Source organism: Juglans regia, chromosome 11 (genome assembly GCF_001411555.2).
Source record: "Juglans regia cultivar Chandler chromosome 11, Walnut 2.0, whole genome shotgun sequence".
Taxonomy (NCBI): Eukaryota; Viridiplantae; Streptophyta; class Magnoliopsida; order Fagales; family Juglandaceae; genus Juglans; species Juglans regia.
This window is the reverse complement of record NC_049911.1, coordinates 15,088,966-15,108,464: the sequence shown is the minus strand read 5'-3', so window position 1 is coordinate 15,108,464 and position 19,499 is coordinate 15,088,966. Positions and strand designations below refer to the sequence as shown.

The following is a 19,499-nucleotide window of genomic DNA, read 5'->3' as shown; positions in this document are numbered from 1 at the left end:
TACAAGAGGGAAGAACCCCCAAGGTTACAATATCATCATGGATGGAAAGAGTATCTTTTGCTAACAAGTGAGTCATTGTATTGCTATTTCTCCTAACATGAGAAACCTCCCACTTGGCAAAATTTTGAAGGATCTGTTTTGCCTCACTCACATACATACTTAGAGCATTGGTATTGGATTAGCTATTTTATTCTTCAAATTTTGAAGAATATGTAACTTTTTCACTTTTAGCTAACCATTTAAAACTTAAAGTCTACATTGGATTAGTCATCACACTCTCTATAATAATAAAATATTATTTTTTTTATTTTTTTATTTTTATAATTAATTTTTATTTTTTAATTAATTCTATCTTCATAACCTCCTATAATCTCCAACAATCATATTCATTTTCACAATCTAATAAACAAAATTTAATCACACGATATCAATATTATCAAAATAATTTCATCGATCTTCAATACAACCAAGCCAATTCTCACAAACATCATCACCAACTAATGCAAAATAAGAGTGATGAATAAGGTAGTAACCAACATATAAAAGTATGAACATCACACCCATATTTATGATCCAAAATAACAAAACACCACAAAATATCATAGGCTACAACCCCAAAACTCTCCACCAACAAAATACTACACATCTTCAAAAGATAAAGATTGAGATGGAGATGAAAATCGCTTCCTTGATTTCTCAAAAACCTCTTTTTGAAGATTCAAGAAATATTCTCGTTGCATTCCATTCATGCCAGCAAGATCCATCTTCATTATCTCCATATCGATCTTCCTATTCTCCGTATCATTTCTCCTCTTTTTCTTCACTAGTAATTGAGCCCTATCAACATCCAATTTACTAGTTGCTTGTCTTCTTTCAGACATGAAAACAGCTCTATCATTTGTCATGCAAGTTAAGGCCTCAACAAATTCTGCATCACAAGATTCTGCAGCCTTCCTTTTTCTCTCCCTTTCTTTCTCAGTCTTCTTCCCTGGAGGCCTCTCAAAAATGACCTCTTCATTGTCATCTATCGTGTCGTCTCCTAGTGGAGTCGACTCCGCCATAGCATGGCGTTTCCCATGTGGTTTCCTTCTAGTTGACAACATGGACACGTGTTGCTGCCATTTTGATTGGTGTCTCAATAGACACCAACAATGTTCCATGTTGTATGTGGCCTTCTCAGTCTCTCTATACATGATTTTAGCTCTTTCAATCTAAATATGCAAATATAACAAGAATGAGAATATAATTTTAGCAAGAAAATTTAAAATGAAATTTAGTTAGAAACTCATACCTTATCATGCTCTGTCGCACCACTTAGATGCAAAGATTCTACTTGAGCCACAGTAGCACAAAATTTATTTGTGCATTTTTGGATCACCGACCATCGATTGGTCAATGACCTCTCTGAACGATTTGCCATGCTAGGTTTTTTATGCTCATTGTAATAATTGCTAATTCTCTCCCACATTTGAGAGTATTTTTTATCTGTCCCCCGTATAGCATCCATGCTAATATTGAGCCAAGCCGACACGAGGAGATTGTCCTCTTCTATGGTAAAAGACACACCTCGTTGCGTTTTCTTACTAAGTGGCCTTTTTTCACATTCCAATTGTGTTGCTTGGAGTCCAATATTCTCATGGCTACTAGTCATTAGGGTACTGGATATACCCTGTTCACCACTTTGCAATAGAGTAATAAAGAATGGATCTTCATCAAATGTGGTATCCATTCTTGATTCAAGTATAATATCCAAAAATCAGGACTGGACTCATACAAATATCAGAGAACCAAGAAATACTAGGTACTTGCATAAAAAGATAAGGCTACTGAAACAGAAGCCAAATACAACAGCTACTGAAACAGCAGCCAAATACAACAGCTACTGAAACAGCAGCCAAATACAACAGCCAAATGCTTGTCAAGTCAAATGAGTACCATGGTGACCAACCTGTAACTAGGTCCTTGCACTTCCTAGTACTTCTTGTACTTCCTAGTACTTTTATTAGATATTCTCAAATGGAGGCATGCACAAATTAGTTGTGTTCATATATGAAGTGAATTAGTAAATTACTTTTATAAAATGATATGTTTGTGACTAAAGCATTTCTCATAAAAGATAGTACTTTTAGTCCAATACTTTCTTAATTGGCTTTAAGGCATCCTTTTATTAGTTACCAAGAGAAAGGTCACTTCTATAGATCAAGTTATCTATAGGGTACGTTTGAGGTGCAAGGTTTGGACAGCATCTAGCAAGTTTTGATGTAGTAGGCCAAGTGTGCATGCATTGGTAAATTAATTTGTATACACTGTATATGATATCCATTAATTTATTTAAGGATTGCTAGCAAATGGGAAAGATGATTTGGATTCTATAATATTTAAGCTGATTTGGACCTGGCTGGATCAGAAAATATTGGATCTGCAGATGATCACATCATGATGATTTTAAATTTGACATGTACAAAGCCAAAAGATCAGTGGTAAATCTGGAGCTAGGCTGAGAAGTTTGAACAAAAATTCTTAGTACTTCTTGTATTGAGGTATGCAAAATGGTAGGTAAATTTAAAAGTTATTTATATAAATTTTTTCTGGCAGAAATTTAGGCAAATGATTCTTATAATTTTGTTTTGTTTTAAACTTTTAAGATTATTTTTTAACCCTTAATTAAATAATTTACCTTTTCCATCCCTTAAAAACAGAGCTTGAATGGGTTGATGGCAAGGCAAGTGATTTAGGTAGTACATGGGAAGAAGATAATTGTAAATGATACAAAGTGGCACCTATGAAGATCACTTTGACCATTATGCATAAAATATATCCTCTATGTCTATATCAACAAAGGTACCGATTGAATCAGATTCTCATCATAAATAACATCAAACCCAACATCCCTTCAAAATACATTCTCACCATTCCTTTCAAAATTCTGCAAAATTCTACTACACACTACTGTAAAATTCTGTAGGTTCTCTATGTATGAATCAAATTCTGCCCCAATCTAGTCACCGATTGAACAAAATCTGACATTGTGCACTTATCAACATCCCTTCAAATTTTATAGACAACATGTTATCTCAAATTTTATAGTACATTACACAACATGCAATTTCCAATCACACCTCCAAGAACCGAGTTATCTCTAATTCAAAAGTAATGAAGTAAACTTCAAACAGTAGGCAAAAAAGAACAATAAAATGCCTGACTTGCACGCATCTGATACCCAATACATAAATAATCATAATTAACTATGAAGAACCAAGGAAAAACCCCTAATTAATATCAAACCCAAACAATAAAATCAAGAGTAAAATCAAGAACAAAGTTTCGAATTTTACCGAGTTGCTTGTCCTGCTGGAGAGAAGCTGTTGCGATGCCGTGCTGGAGACAAGATGGAAGCGTTTTTAGCCGCGGGAGAGAAAGGGGAAGAAGAAGAGAAAGAAGAGAAAAAAAAACCTAGAAGAAGAGAAAGAAGGAAGAGGAAGGCAGAGACGCGACAGAGGGAAGACGAAGATGGTGCGAAGAGAAAAAAAAAACCCTAGAAGAGGAGAAATGAGGAAGAGTAAGCCAGAGACGCAAGAGTGGGAAGAAGAAGAGAAAGAAGAGAGAAAAAAAGAAGAAGAAGAAATCGCGGGAGAGAAAAAGGGAACAAGAAGGCAGAGACGCGAGAGACCTAGGGAAGAAGAAGAGACGCGGGAGAGAAAGAGGAAAGAAGAAGAAAGAAGGAAATCACGGGAGTTGAGCCGAAAATAATAAACAATTAGTTTGGACTTGAAACCGTTCTTTTCATCTTTAGAAAAAAAGATGAAAAGACTGTAGATCAGATTTTATTTGAAATGTGCTTAGCTAATTCAATGTAGGTCAACTTTTTATAAAATTATTTAAATTTGAAGATGAAAAGGCATTTGACTAATCCAATACCAATGCTCTTACACTATTACAACCTTCTTTATCACTTCTCATCGCATTAATAACTTGCAATGAATCCCCTTCAACAATAACTTGGGATAGACCAAGCTCCACACCAAACTGAACAGCTTTAAGAGCTCCAAAAGCCTCTGCTAGTAGTGGATCGGGAAAGAGGAGTTTATTAGTTTTCTTGGTAGCAATGGTATAACCAAAGCTGTCCCTAACTGCTACTCTCACTCCAATTACTCCATTTGCTTTATCTACTACACTATCCCAATTTAGCTTGATCCAGTTTGATGGAGGAGCCTGCCAATCCTCCTCTAGTGTATTAGTCTGCCCTCGAACCAGTCTTGATTCCTCCTCAATTTGCAGATCCAATATCCCTCTCGCTTCCCTCACTACAGCATTCCGGTGTGCAAAGGAGCCTTCAAAGAGGAGTTTGTTTCTTCTCCACCATATCTTTCTAGCCACTACTGCAAATTCTTGAATGGTTCGATTGTCCATGACCTGATGTAATTCTTCTAGTAATTGGATCATAGTCATGTGAGGTTGATGACATTTTTGTAAGCTTTTTTAGCATTGGCTCCAAACATCTTTAGCTGATTCACATCTCCATAGAGCATGAGCCGAGTCTTCTACCTCCAAGTTGCAGATTGGACAGAGAGGGTTCTCAACTATTCTCCTCTTTAAAAGATTTGAATTAGTTGGAAGGGATCTCCATAGGAATACTTAGTCCCCAGGTTGCACTTTTAATTTTCATATCTGTTTCCAGACTGCTGTGAATGAAGAACTACTTGAAGCTTGACTTGGTTGGAAGTGAGTTCTCTCTATTTCCTTATGATACGCACTTCTTACTGAAAAAATATCATCTTTTGTGCCTTGCCATACTAATCTATCTCTGCTGTTAAGTGAACTGATGGGGGTTTTAAGAATAATCTCAGCTTCTCTTTGATTAAATATCTGTTGCACCATAGTACTTCTCCATTGCTTGGTGTGAGGGTCAATTAGGCTAGAGACTGTTGCATTAATTCCCACCACACTAACATTACTTTGAGCCCTACTAGGAATTGGATAGAGAATCCATTTATCCTTCCAAACATGCACTTGACTCCCATTACCTATCCTCCAATAGGATCCTGCTTCAATCAAAGGTCTTGCTGCTAGAAAGCTTCTCCATATATATGAGGGTCTCGCATCTAGTTTTGCTTCTTGAAAAGTGGATTTAGGATAGTACTTGGCCTTCATTACCTAAGCAGCCAAAGAGTCTGGATGTTGGATTAGCCTCCAACATTGTTTTGCCAGCATAGCTATGTTGAAAGCCTCAAAGTCTCTAAATCACATCCCCCCTTCAGCTTTTGTTTTTCCCATCCTCTTCCATGATATCCAGTGAATTTTGTGCTCATTGTTTTGTTGTCCCCACCAAAAGTTGTTAATCACAGTGTTGATATCTTTGAGCAAGGTTTTGGACAGCTTGAAAACAGCCATTGTGTATGTTGGAAGTGCCTGAAGCACAGCTTTGATGAAAACCTCCTTCCCAGCTTGTGACAGTAATTTAACCCTGTGATTACTGATTTTAGATCTAATATTGTCTAAAATGCCTTTAAAAGTCTTGTACTTGAGCCTTCCCACCACTGATGGCAATCCCAAATATTTCTCATAAGTCAAACCATGTCTCACCCCTGCAATGGATAAAATATATTGTTGTGTGATCCTTGCTGTGTTCTTACTAAAAATTATAGAAGTTTTCTCCAGATTGAGCCTTTGACCCGAGCATAATTCATACTTTCTCAACAGTCCAAAAAGTCTGCCCCATTCAATGGCATTTGCCTTGCAAAATAGGAGACAATCATCAGCAAAAAATAGATGTGAAATTCTTATTTGGCCTCTTGCAATAGGTACCCCATGTATCAATCCCTCACCTTCAGCTTTTCTTAGAAGACAACTAAGGACCTCAGCACACATAATAAAAAGATAAGGTGATAGGGGATCACCTTGTCTTATCCCTCTAAAAGGATAAAAAGGTTCTTGAGGGGTTCCATTAACTAGAAGGGCATATGATACTGTTTCAATGCATTTCATCACCAATTCTATCCATTTATTACAAAATCCCATTCTGCACATCACAGCTTTGATAAAGCTCCACTCTATCCTATCGTATGCTTTACTCATATCTAGTTTCAGAGCCATGTAACCCTCTTTTCCTGGCATTTTAGACTTCATCGTATGCAAGGTTTCAAAGGCCACTATTACATTGTCAGAGATGAGTCTATTTGGTACAAAAGCAGACTTGGAATTGGAAATGATGAGAGGCAAGATTGATTTAAGTCTGTTGGCTATCACTTTAGAGATGATCTTATACATAACATTGCACAAGGAGATGGGTTTGAATTCAGTAACTTTGGTGGGGTTTTTTTTCTTGGGAATTAGAGCAATGAAGGTGTTATTCACAGCAGAGATGTTACCATTTGAATTCAGCACCTGCAATATGGCTTCACAAACCTGTTTGACAATGAGAGGCCATTGCTTCTGATAAAAAGCAGCAGGAAATCCATCAGGGCCAGGAGAGCTGAGGCCCTCCATTTGAAATAGGGCCTCTTCAATTTCTTGTTGAGTGTATACCCTTGTGATAGTAGCATTCATTTCTTCTGTGACTCGAGACTCCATAGAATTCAAAACTTCAGAGAAGTCTCCTGGTGAAGATGTTGAGAAAAGATTTTTATAATAAGCTTGGAAGATGGAACTTATGCTCTCTGTGGTATACACTTCCTGTCCTTCATTGTTCACCAGCTTTTTGATGTTGTTGTTTCTTCTTCTGAATGAGGCACTTTGATGAAAAAATCTGGTATTTCTGTCACCTTCTCTCAACCACTTTTGCTTAGCTCTTTGTTTCCATCTGAGGTTATCTTCCTCCAATTGACTGTTTATAGCCTTCTAAACCTGCTTAACTTGCTCATTAAGATGGCCTTTGTTCTTTTTTTGAAGATTAGCCAAAAGTGTCATATTCTCTTATAATTGTTGTTTGGAATTGCCCTTCATTCTTTTATCCCATTGCAGAAGTTTTTGTTTGCATTGGTTCAGCCCCTCTTTAAAAGCAATCACTTTATTTCCTGAATCTTTGTTGTTTTGCCAGATTTCCTTCATCAGGTTTTGAAAACCATCTCTCATGGCCCAATGTGCTTCAAAACGAAAGGATTTGTCCCTCTGTGTCCTATAATCCTGACTCCCCTCAAAGCTGACTAGCAGTGGGCAGTGGTCTGAACACAAGGCAGAAAGGATGCAAACACTTGAGTTTGGATAGGTCTCACTCCAATTGGAATTGCAAAAAGCTCTGTCCAATCTTTCTTTGGTAAAGGCTCCCCCAAATCTTCCATTATTCCACGTGAATTTGTTTCCTATAGAGTCCATATCACATAGACCACATGCATCAACAGCAGCTCTAAAATCTTCAATCTGAGCTTTAGGTCTTAAGGCTCCTCCCCATTTTTCATTAAAGTTGAGTATTTCATTAAAATCTCCAACACACACCCACCCTATGGGACTTTCTGGTTAATAGCTTGAAGGAGCTGCTAGCTTTCCTTCCTTCTACTGGTATTGGGACTGCCATAAAAGCCAGTCAGCAACCACTCTTTTCCCCCCTCAGCTCCCTTCACCATTAGAGAAATATGATGTTGAGTGTATGTGTGCACTACAGCTTCCACTTCTTCTCTCCAAAGGAATGCAAGCCCACCCCTCATTCCTTTACAATCAATTACACAGCTATTATCTAACTTTAGACTTTTTTTGAGGCTTTCAATTATGTTTCTTTTACACTTTGTTTCCATAAGGAACACAAAGGCTGGGGACTTTTTAAGCACCAAAAGGTGCAATTCATGAATTGTCTGGGGGTTCCCAAGCCCCCGACAGTTCCAACTGAGGCAACTCATTTGTCTTGGTGGGGCTGTTCCACAGCCTCCACCATATCAAATTGAGGGGAAACAAGATTGTCATCTTTTTCAACTTTAATTTTTTTCGTTAAGTTCTGATCCACAATAGCTAGTGGAGAACTTCTGTTTCTTTTGTTACCTAAATGAAAAGATGATGCAGCCCCCACATCCAAAGAGCCTCTCTCTATGCATATGTCTCGAGCCCTCCTCTTCCAGCTGGCAGTTTTCTTAACTTGATCAAGTACTCTAACTTGGTTGGAAAAAAACCGGTTAAAATCCTGAACCTGTTTCACTAGATCAGTCGAGATTTTTGTACTCTTTGATGTTCTTCTGTCAAAGTTGAAGTCAAATTTGGTCTCTTTAGAAACAGTCTTTCCCTTATTTAATCCTGACTCCACCACTCCCAACATATCCCTTGTCTCCTCGTCTTCGCCTAAAGGTGCAGTATTTGGATGTTTTAATAATCCCATAGCTCTATTTTCAGTTTGAAACTTTGACTTTTGCATGTCCCCTAGTACCTGCCCCTTTCCTTTCCCATCACCTTTTTCCTCGATGGTATTAGTTTCCTTTGTAGGCTCCTGACACCCTTCCATGAAATCTGCTTTACCACTATTGTCTTCATCCTTGACCTCCTTCCCCTCCCTCCATGGCCATGGTTCAGACTTGGGTGAATGATCAGCACTTTCACCATATCTCTTGAATTGTAGCCCATTCTCCCTTACTATAGGGGCCCTTAACCATGCCCCATATTGGCTCTGCCCTTCCCCACCCCCTTGATTTGAGCATGAGTTCTTCACATGTCTGATCACTCCACATTTGAAACAGAGGGAAGACAGTCTCTCATACTTGAAATACACTCATGTTTTCTTCCCATCAACTTTAATGAACAGACCCTTAGGAGAGTTTTGGTTATATCAAGCTCCACCCTTATTCTCAAGAACTTGCCCCATCCAATGCCTCTTTCATCTACATAAACTTTGATGAACCTTCCCAAACTGTTTCCTATCTGGATTCCAACCTCTTGGTTCATGCAGTCGAAATGCAGGTTGTAGGCTTGGATCCAGAATTCCTCTTTGTTGAAACTAACTTCATTAATGGACATTGACCCATTGAAGGGTTGAATACATAAAAGCCATCTATCAAATGACCACGGCCTGCCATTGATCACCCTGTCCAAATCCTTTTTACTTTGGAACTCAATCAAATACTTGTTAGCTCCAACTTCTGAAAACTGGAGCCAGCTATCACATTTCCATATTTTTGACATAGTGCTCTTGAAAGCTTCCCTGTTGATGATTTTCTCTGCCACTATCATAACCAGTAGGCAAAAGTGGTTCATTCTCATAGTAGATATTGATGGCCGGAGTTTTAGAGCAACTCCTTTTTCTTCCTCTGTGAGACATAATCTCTCCCACTGCTTTGACAATTCCTCCTCCATACTCACCTCACTCAGACCAACACAAGCTAGCCTCAAGACTCACTCTATCTAGAGAGAAAACTCACTTCCAAGTGAGACCCCAGACAAACCCCAAGTCATCTTTTTAGATAGTCGGTTAATATTAAATAAATTGAGATGATTTGTAAGTATTAATAAGATATTTGAAATGAAATAAAATAAATTAAAAATTATTTTAATTAAAATATTTTATGAAATTTTAGAAAATAAGAGAGAAAAAAGTAAAATAAAAATATTATCAAATAAAAATATGAAATTCTCCAAGCGACCCCCCTTTATCTGTCTCTTTTCATACTCTAAAGGGCACTCTCATGAAATAAAAATATACACAGTTCATGTATGTAGACTTCAATTGACATTGTATAATAAAAGCAAATATAACAAGATTTGGTAACTGATTGTTCTCTCCAATCATGGTAACATTGTCAAAGTGAGGACAGGGTTTTTGATCTGGAGGACATGGAGGAGAGGAAGTTGACAAGAGAGGACATGGAACTCAAGGCCACATTCAGAACTTCTTGTGAGCAACCTGGCCTCGCTATCTTCTTTACCTAAAACATAAGATGCAGCACAAAGCTTGTGTTTCAAGTCACTAAAAATAACAAAAGCATTATGCTAAAAAAAATATTATTTACTGATTTTAGCCTTCAACAGAGCATGAAAAGATAGGATGCTGCATAATGTTTAACTGGGATCTATTCCAAGACTTGGGGCCATAAGAGATTCAAAACATCCCTCAAAACACTTTCTACCGCGAAAACTCCATTCAATAGCATAAGGGGTAGTTAAGACTTTTAGAAACTACACAAAACTAATAAATATTCTACTTTGAAAAGATTGAGATAACCAAAAAAATTACATTTGATTCATTACAAAGCATGAGCTATGTCCCAAGATGAGACAACAAGCAAAACCTTCGAGATGGGGTTTGAAAGGAACAAGATAAATCATCTGATTTGGCATCTATGAGTCCTACATAAAAGCGGCAGTTTAAATTACCATGAGCAGATTGTTGTTGTCTCAACATACTCTTCTAAACATGAAAGGCAAACGAAGTTTGGGTTACCCTAACTATTTCACAAAAACAACTTACTATCTTCACAATAAATTTGAACAAACAAGCCCTTAATTTTGGTTTCTCCCCTCTGGTTTTAAATCCAATGGAAGACATGTGTGATGTGTCCAATATTCTTTTTTTTCCTAAGATCAGGGATAGCCACGTCTATTACAACTGCCAGGCCAATACCCCTGAGGTTAACATCCCTGCACATTTCTTTATCATCCACACCCACTCAGGAATAATATGTTTCTTGGCAAAATTTAATCCAATTTTCCAAAAACACAAGTCTCACAACTTGTCACTTCTTTTGTTTTCGATGGAAGACCAAAATATGTAACAAAACTATAACCTCAATCAGCTAGGAATCATTCCCTTTGGGAAGTATGAGATACGAAGATCCTGTGCTTGATTCGCCACCGATACGATAAGAAGTCATGGCCACTAGGAAATGATATTCTTCATGATGGAAATGAAAGGAGGTGCAAAAGTAGCAAAAGGAAAGCTCATGGAAGACTTAGCAAGAAAGTTTTTCCATCAGTTGGTGAGTGCAGTCAATTTCTGTCATGGTCATGGAGTATCACACCAAGACTTTGGCGATTTTGATGACCTGTAGCTGAGGCTCCAAAATGGGAGAGAGCTTCAGAGAGGTAGAGCTTGGAGAAACCATCCAGAATGGTCGTTGAGTAGGTGCCAATGAGAGACATCTAGGGAAGGGTTAATCAGTTTATGCTGTTCGCGTCAAGGGGTTGACCTGGCAGTAACAATAGTTGTGAAATAATTTGTATTTAGAATAAGTCATGAATACATACCTTCCATCTAGTTTAAAATGGGAGGAAACTGCAGCATTGTAATTTGTCAATGGGAGGAGAGCTGCTCACTCTTTGAATAACTAAAAATGAAGATAATGGTAGTTTTATTGTCAATTTACCATAAAGTGGATATCAAACTATTCTAATGATGATTATGGTGACTCATGGTCAGCTAGTAAGCAAAGAGTTTCCTGTTTTAAATTTCAACGAAGGGCTTATTGCTAAGGAACTACTTTTTCCCCAACCTGGTAAAGAACTATTACTTAGCATATAACTGAGAAGTGGACTTTTCATGCTAAAAAAAAAAAAAAAAAAAAAAACAGAGGCTAGGGCTGATTTATTCAACGTTATGGTTTACCAAAGAAACCATTTTAGCAAAATAACTGAAATGTAATTTAGCTAAAAAGGGCAAGCATAACATTTAATGTAATAATTTGCAATTATTCAAGAAGTTCGTGAATCATGTTGGTGATTTTGGTGGTGAATTCATGCTAAATTCATAACAAATGAAAACTCGTACAATCTTCAATTTCACACTTCTTCTATAGGTTTGACATTGAGTTTCAAATTAGTGAAATTCTAGCAAAACTTTCTTTTCTACTGGTTCGTTTAGACCCTAAAAACCTTGTTTGCTTGTATCAAATTTTTCTGTAAAGACATACTATTCATAAGCTTTTTAGTTATCATCCTTTCAACATATCCTGACGTGAGATCGAAAACTATTTGTCAATTACTTACCAATCAGTCAACATCAGGAAATGATGAAAGGATTATGCTTAAAAGGCTTATATATATCATTTTTCTTTTGCAAAAACCTACCAATCAAAAAATTTCTTTTGTAAAGACCCGAAAAGACAATAACAAAATCCACTAGTCAAGGAGGCATATCAATTTTTTTTGTTTTTTTTTTAATAAGAAATTTTATCGAGACAAGTAGCAAGGCAAAGCCAAGTACACAGGAAGCATACAAAAACTGAACCTAGTTACAAGTCATGAACTAGAAAAAGAAACAAGGAAATCATGGACACTAGTTCCATTGAACACAATAGTTGAAGCCCATTGGAATAAGGTATTAAAGAAAAAACGTCTAAGAACATACACCGAGTGTCCCTTATCTTCTATGGAGGTATATCTGAAGCTGAGGATGATGAACTAGAGGCAAACTTGGAGCTGGGGATGATGAATAGAAGTAGAGCATTGTGGATTGAAGTTGTAGGTGGTCACCAAGTGCGAAGGAGTAGCAGGGGAAAGGGTTAAGGAAATTGGTGCTAACCGTGCAAAATGAAGAGTGAACATAACAGGTGGTTTTGGTGGGGTGGAGTTGGCGATGGGATGGGATGGGATGGGGTGGAAAAATGGTGGTAGAGACAGAGGGCTGTGATTAGAGAAAATGACTTCCAATTTGTTAAAGCATGAGCCATGTTTAGCTCAGGTAGGGGGAAGGGTTAAGGGAATTGGTGCTAACCATGCAAAGCGAAGAGTGACATATGAGGTGGTTTTGGTGGGGTGGAGTTGATGATGGGATCGAAAAATGGTGGTAGAGACAGAGGGCTGTGATTAGAGAATGATTTCCAATTTGTTAAAGCACAAGCCATGTTTAGATCGAACAAAATATAGAACAATGTGGAAAACAACTTTTACAAAAACAAATTCAACCTAGTAGGAAAACAATCATCAACTATGAACATAAAAATTAACAAAAAAAGAAACTGAAAAATGCAAGACTAAAGATTATAGGCAATAAGCAACAAATAAACCAGAAAGGAGAAGATTGAAATAAAAGGGTGAGGAACTAATGACTATAAAATTGAGATTTACCATGTCAAGGTAACCCTGCAACTCCTTTATCTTCTCCATATAGTCAAGGTCTTTTGTGAACAAATCCATAGTCTGCTCTTTAGGATCTGGTTCATCCAATTCAGAGAATGATGAATTTTGATAGATATCATCCATCAAAAAACCTTTCAGGATTAGCTCGATTTTTTGGTATGAAACTGAAACAAATAAAAAGACACTGTGAACCACTAAAGTAGTGGTTTTGAGTCTTGACTATAAGCTCCATTCATTTGTAAGTGTTTTCAAAATTGCCACTTTGGTTTATACCATTTTTCTGGATAAGCTCGAGTGTAAGCCTCTATGCTACACTTGCAAAGAAGATTTGGGATGATATGTACAATGCCATTGTTTCAATATACATGATGCAATAGCACAGGTTACTCGGTTATAACTTTTATTTGTTAATTTTCCTAAAGTCTCAAGGAAATATCAATTGAATTAGGCCTCATAGAAAGAGCTTTTAATCTTATATTGTTTCATTGTTAGGTGTTTCTCTTGTATACTTGGACAATGTCCTTCGCCTGTATTGGTAAAATCTTCGATCGCTTATCAAAAGAAAAATAATCTTCCATTAAGGCATTGACCTATTCTCATTTGATTAATTTCACAAAAAAATAACAATCAGGCATATAGACAACATTTTGGAGCCTATTATTATAGCTTGTACAACATTATAGGAAAGAGTCGCAAGACTATAAGGTGTCCCATAACAGCAATCATCATGTCATAACAGTAGACAGACAAAAAACAGAACAAATACCCAGAAATCAACTGAAGATAAAATTCTCATCCTTGAGGAAAGCCATGCTTTTGCAACCAAATTTCATATATCTTGACAGCCCAAAAACATCTTAAGAGCCAGAAAGGACTCTTGCTTTTAGCTTCTCCTTCACCCAATTGAGTTTCATTGCAAATGACCAAATTATCTGGCAGCAAACCAACTCTGGTAATGCTGCACCACAGCCTTCAATTTCATAGTAAGGAATGGACTTCTGAGAGCATTGCTTTCTCTAGGTATCCACTTTCCCATATTCAAATGTTTTACATAGAGTTGGTAGATCTATTACGTTTCTCAATACTGCTGGCACTCCAAATATCTCCCTTTCAGAACCATCTTTTTTTTTAGCTCTCCTTCGATCCTGGAATAAACACAAGTATGGTTTGGCAACCAAACCAATCAACAAATGCCTAAAACAAAAGTTAGTCAGCTCCCTGTTCTAGAAATCTCTCTTTCAGAACCACTATTTATTTAATCATACAAAAAAAACTCTTATTTTTTTTTGTAGCTCCCCAATTTTTAGTTTGCCTAATTCATGTTAGAAGCCTGAGTGAAAACCCTCTTAATAAATGTCCCCTATCAATTCCCTTTTTGCATCAAGTCACCGGCTCAATTAGATAGCCTCAAAATGACTTCAATTTTCACCAACTGGGAGCTATTTTTAGATTTTTAATAAATTTTCTCAAAATCAGAGGGACAAATAGTGTGAGGGGCCACTCTACAAATTCTGTCTAAGTAGGCACTCCAAGGCATGACTTGAACAACTTGTACAATACGATGGCATCCCCAAACAAACATGACTCCATTAGAGTCTCCTCACACTGTTGAGAGCTACTACCAGAGGCCATCATGTAATTTTTATTTTTTTTGTAGGCTTTCCCAGAATAAAACAGTCTATGAATTAACTTCTTCAAGGGAATAACAAATTCCGATACCCAAAAAGCCAGCATTCCGAACACAAAACCCTACTGTTGTAACATCATCAACTACACCTTTCAATCTAATAAGCAAACAGTGCCAGGATAGTCCAGAGCCCACAAACCTGGTGAGCACCACTGGTCTGGAAGTCACTACTTTTTTCCTGGCATCAACAAATGACAAACAACCCGTTGATATTATAATGCACACACAGAGCCTTACTCAAAGAATTTTGGCTATGGTGGCTTTTTTGCTTTTTTCAAAGGATTCCAAATGGAAAAAGAAAAATGATAGATACCTGCAAATGATAGGACCTGAGGGCTTTTTCAATGAAAAATCAATATTTAGGAGGATCAGACTTCAAATGCCCTAGCAGGAAGTACTTTCTTCTCTAAATTGAATACCGAGCATCTACAAATTTAGATAAGGGAAAATTAGAGATCAAGTCCCTGGATTTTGGACTTTCTCAAAATGGTACTTGTGGTTTATAAAGGTAACTAATCCTTGGAGTTAGGTGCCTATTTCAAAAAAATATCACCATGCAAGCTTTGTTAGCTTAGCGACGGAAAATGCTGACGTGACACATAGCTGCAATCTAAAAATTAATCGAATGAGGGCACATGACATATTTCTATGCATTCAGCTTTAAAAACATTAAGGTTGCGTTTAGGTAGTGTGGTATTTTCAGGTATTCTGTGAATAATAGTGAAAAAGTAATGATAGAATATTGAATAATAATAAATATTAATGAAAAGTAATAATAAAATAATGAATAATACTGATGTATTCTAAGAATACTATTCTCAATACCCAAACTAGACCTAAAAAAAAATACATAGTCAACATGCCATGTTAGCATAAACATTATATCAAAGAAACCGCCCAAGGGGTGGCCCACAAAAAGCCATTGTGGGGTGGCCATTGCCGCTCACCCCTTGGGCAGTGCCCCCTAGGTGGCCCCTTTTCTTGTTTTTCTTAAAAAATTACGTTTTTTTATTTCTAATATTTATGTTGATGTAACCCCAAGGGGTTGGCCCAAATGGTGAAGGCCTTGGTCTTGGGATATGACTCCTTTCAAGATCCAATGTTCAACACCTCATGGGTGAAAACAATCATTTGGGGCCACACCCTCTGATGAAAAGCCAGCAATTTAACCAGTTCCCTGTAAGGAAACTTCTAAGGGTACGGTACATGAAATCGGTATTTACACTACAAAGGTGGTCCGAAAGACTCTGCCTTGGAGAGGTTCCCCGACATAAAAAATAAATAAAAATTATGTTGATGTGGCATGTTCACCATGTATGAATATAGTGCATGTCCTCTTTTTAATGGATGTGGAAGATATGTGTCACATCAACATTTTCCATCACTCAAACCGAGCTTGGACAGAGGGATTTATTATTATTTTTAAATAGGCACTAGTTTGAAAAATATTAATACTTTAATAGTAATTTTAAATAAAAATGAGAGAAAAATATTTTAGCAACAAAAGGATTATACAAAAGTAAACTCACAAACTAACGTGACTTGATGTGGTACATCAGATTGTAAAATTATTTTTATTATAAAATAAATATAACAGATCACATAAAATTGTGTTAGTTTGTAGGTTTACCATGTAAAAACAATCACTATGGAATGGGAATCTAGAATAAATGGAAAGTTGACAAAGCAAGAATGGAAATCGTGACAAGAAGGGAAGTTGGAAAGATTGACTATTCCAATCAATGGTTCGCTTAGGCCTAGTTTAGATCGTGAATTGAGGTGAGATGAGTTGAGATGGTTTGTAAAGAGTTATGAAATATTATAAAAAAGTTGTAAATTTGAAATTGAAAAGTATTTGTATTTGTAGTATTTGAATATTAAAATAAGATGTGCTAAGATTGAAGCATCTCTCTATCTAAATCAGATCTTAGACATCGAACTTGTCAAACAATAAGACGTGGTTTGGATAGTGAGATAAGATGAGAAAATTTTTGATGAAATTTGAATAAAATATTGTTAGAATATTATTTTTTTAATATTATTATTATTTTAAGATTTGAAAAAATTAAATTGTTTATTATATTTTGTATGAAATTTTGAAAAAATTGTAACTATAAGATAAAACACTTTTCTCTATCCAAACGGGCCTAAAACTACCGAGAAGAGCCCGAGCAAGGAAACCACAAGAAAATAAAAAATAAAAAAGAAAGAAAGCAAAAAGGCATCGATCCAATTATCTAGTTACATCGGGTTGATAATTTCAGTTTCGAATGCTCTGACCGTAGAGCAATATTCGAGTGCAAGAAGTAAGACAAAAATCAGTTATTTGGTTTATAGAAGCATTCCATCGAACGCTCGGCGAGCGTTGTCGTACACTAGTAAACAAACATGTAAAGCTTTTCGGAGAAATAAATAAGGTCTAGAAATTTCAGCAAAACCACGTACATGATTTGAGGAACCGGAGTCTTTGAGTATGAGGTTCTGATCGTTTCTGGTTGTACCCTTTTGACTTCGCAAGTATATTTTTAGGAACAATTTGGGAACTTGGGGGCAGGAGATGGTTCTTGAGTTTGCTGCGGTCGAATCATCTGTTCTCCATACAACACTCGGGGCGGGACGGGGACAGTCAGCTTTTATGGAAGAGTGGTTTGTTTGTCTGTTTTTATTAGGCTAGGCAGAGGACTATCCACACCGCACATCTTAAAAAGGATGAATTTGCCTCCTGAACAGAATCTCTTTAGCTTTTTGGTCTTATTTTTAACTGGAGAATATACCCACGTTTTTTCTATTTTTTGAAAAGTATATACCCCACATTAAAAGAGAAAGAGTTGTTTTTATTTTGTTTTGTTTTTGAAAAATAATATTATCGTCCGAGTTTATTCTTTTAATTTGATCGTTTATATAATTTATTTTATTTTTTAATATATTTTTATTTAATAATTAAGGAATGAACTATTACTATATTAATATTCTTATTTTTTAAAAATGTCTAAAGATATTTAAAAAAATATTTAAAATAAAAAGCAAAAAAAAAAAATTTACACCAGAGACACACCAAATAGGCAAACTTAAATAGCATAATAGCACCATCCTTTATTTTATGAGGTAAGAAAAAGAAAGAGTTGGCTTAAATCGAGTAGGTATGAAAGTGATTTATAAATATATAATAGTATTTTGCTTATGTATAATACAAAAAATGTAAATGATTTGGAGAATTGTTTATAGAATAAGTTCCATGCAATTATGTAAAATAACACGTAAAATACAAATCGCTACAGTAATTCACTATATGTAACAGATATTGTTCATCATTCAAATAATTTTTATTAATATTTATACTTCATTTACTCTCTTATTTGTTTTTACTTTTACATTTCAATACAAATTCTTTTTATTGTTCATCATTTAAAATACTTTTGTTTTATTTTTTTCTAAAAAAATCCTGCAAATATTATTTATCCAATTTTTTCATATTTGGATTTTATTTTTAATTTTTACTTGGTATATATATTTTTATTTCGTGTGTATAGGACTAATTATTTAATTGTATACAATAATATATTGCAAAAAAAAAATATTTATATATATGGATATTACAAATTTATTGGTAGAAATGAAATGTTTAAAAAGAATAAAAAATATTATTTAAATGATATGAAGAAAAAATAGATAAACTGATGTATGATCTATTGTAAAAGTGAGTATGTAAAATAGAAAAAAAGAAGTTTGGTTATGTATTTTAAATGATAAGATAAAGGAGCCATTGTGAATGTTCTTAATGGATAAGATTTATTTTAGATCTACTTTAAAATAAAAGTAATTTTATAATCTGATAAATCACATCAATTCACATCAGTTTATGAGATTGTTTTTGTGTAATTTTTTTATAGGTAGAATATTTTCCTTTATTTTATAATTCAACGCATAATATCTAGTCACATTATTTATGAAATAATATTTTATAAAAAGAAATATTCCAGGCACAAAGAAATTACATAAAAGTAATCATATAAATTGATGTGATTCGTCAGATTGTAAAGTTACTTTGAGACCATAGTTGCGATTGAAATAAGTGGAATCAAATTTGAATAAGAATACTTAGCTAAATTAGCATGTTTACTTGTTAGCTCGACTTGAAACCTCAAATACATTTGTTCAAATTTAACTCGAGCTCGAGTAAAAATAAATGCACGAGTCAAGCTCAAACTCCATTTTAAAAAAAGTGAATAATTTTTTTTTTATAAATGTAAAATATTTGAGATTTTACAATAGATAATAACTATTTAAATATTTAACAGTATAGTTTGAGTAAATAAGTAATACATAATATAAATTAAATAAATTAAACCATTCAATATGTGTATATATATCTAACTCTGTAAGTCATAAGTTCTAGTTCCATAATAAATCATTATGAAATAGAAATTATGAATATATTATATGTACAAGTGTCTGATACCAATTATTAGGAATTGCATATAAAGATAATAGCCAGTGGGACAAGCCATAATAATTAAAATGTAAAGAAATTCATGAACATAAGGAGATTAATTCACATGGGTAGGAGCGGAAGACATGAAACGAAGGTACAAGATTACTAGGAGAGAATTATTTTGGGAATGATGGAGAAGGGAAGAACATAGAATGATATTTTTCTGAATGTCTTTCTTCATTTACCTAAAATTCTTTGTCTTCATGCATCAGTGAGGATAATGTTGGAGCCTTTTTGTCTAGGTGGATGGAATATTAAAAGTTGACTTTGTTAGAAATGATATAATCTTCTGCCGAAAGTAATTTGTTTTGGAGCATCAACTGAAATAGTTTTAAT

General features: G+C 35.3%; 2 protein-coding genes and 1 long non-coding RNA gene across 6 annotated transcripts; all 3 read right to left on the bottom strand.

The window, feature by feature from the left end:
• Nucleotides 1–547: 547 nt before the first annotated feature.
• Nucleotides 548–3,526, bottom strand: LOC108990932. Its single transcript, XM_018965060.2, has 2 exons — nt 3,336–3,526; nt 548–1,211 (listed from the first exon to the last, which is right to left on the bottom strand). Exon 2 carries the CDS (start codon nt 1,191–1,193, stop codon nt 639–641), a length of 555 nt encoding a protein of 184 aa, XP_018820605.2. The 5' UTR covers nt 1,194–1,211; nt 3,336–3,526; the 3' UTR covers nt 548–638.
• Nucleotides 3,527–3,906: 380 nt separating this feature from the next.
• Nucleotides 3,907–4,410, bottom strand: LOC108990929. The gene has a single exon (XM_018965058.1). It carries the CDS (start codon nt 4,408–4,410, stop codon nt 3,907–3,909), a length of 504 nt encoding a protein of 167 aa, XP_018820603.1.
• A 5,128-nt stretch (nt 4,411–9,538) lies between these two features.
• Nucleotides 9,539–17,370, bottom strand: LOC108990933. 4 transcript variants are annotated; one of them, XR_004797645.1, is made up of 7 exons: nt 17,117–17,370; nt 14,985–15,097; nt 14,811–14,849; nt 13,751–14,178; nt 12,973–13,148; nt 11,155–11,234; nt 9,539–9,836 (listed from the first exon to the last, which is right to left on the bottom strand). It is a non-coding gene; the product is annotated as an uncharacterized LOC108990933 (long non-coding RNA). The 4 variants fall into 4 exon arrangements; XR_001996077.2 differs by lacking the exon at nt 11,155–11,234 and having other exon boundaries at nt 17,117–17,369; XR_001996076.2 differs by lacking the exon at nt 11,155–11,234 and having other exon boundaries at nt 13,751–14,129; nt 17,117–17,368.
• Between the last annotated feature and the right edge of the window lie 2,129 nt (nt 17,371–19,499).

Coding starts and splice junctions, on each gene's coding strand:
- LOC108990932 (XM_018965060.2), bottom strand. CDS start 1,193: ATGTATAGAGAGACTGAGAAGGCCACATACAACATGGAACATTGTTGG.
- LOC108990929 (XM_018965058.1), bottom strand. CDS start 4,410: ATGGACAATCGAACCATTCAAGAATTTGCAGTAGTGGCTAGAAAGATA.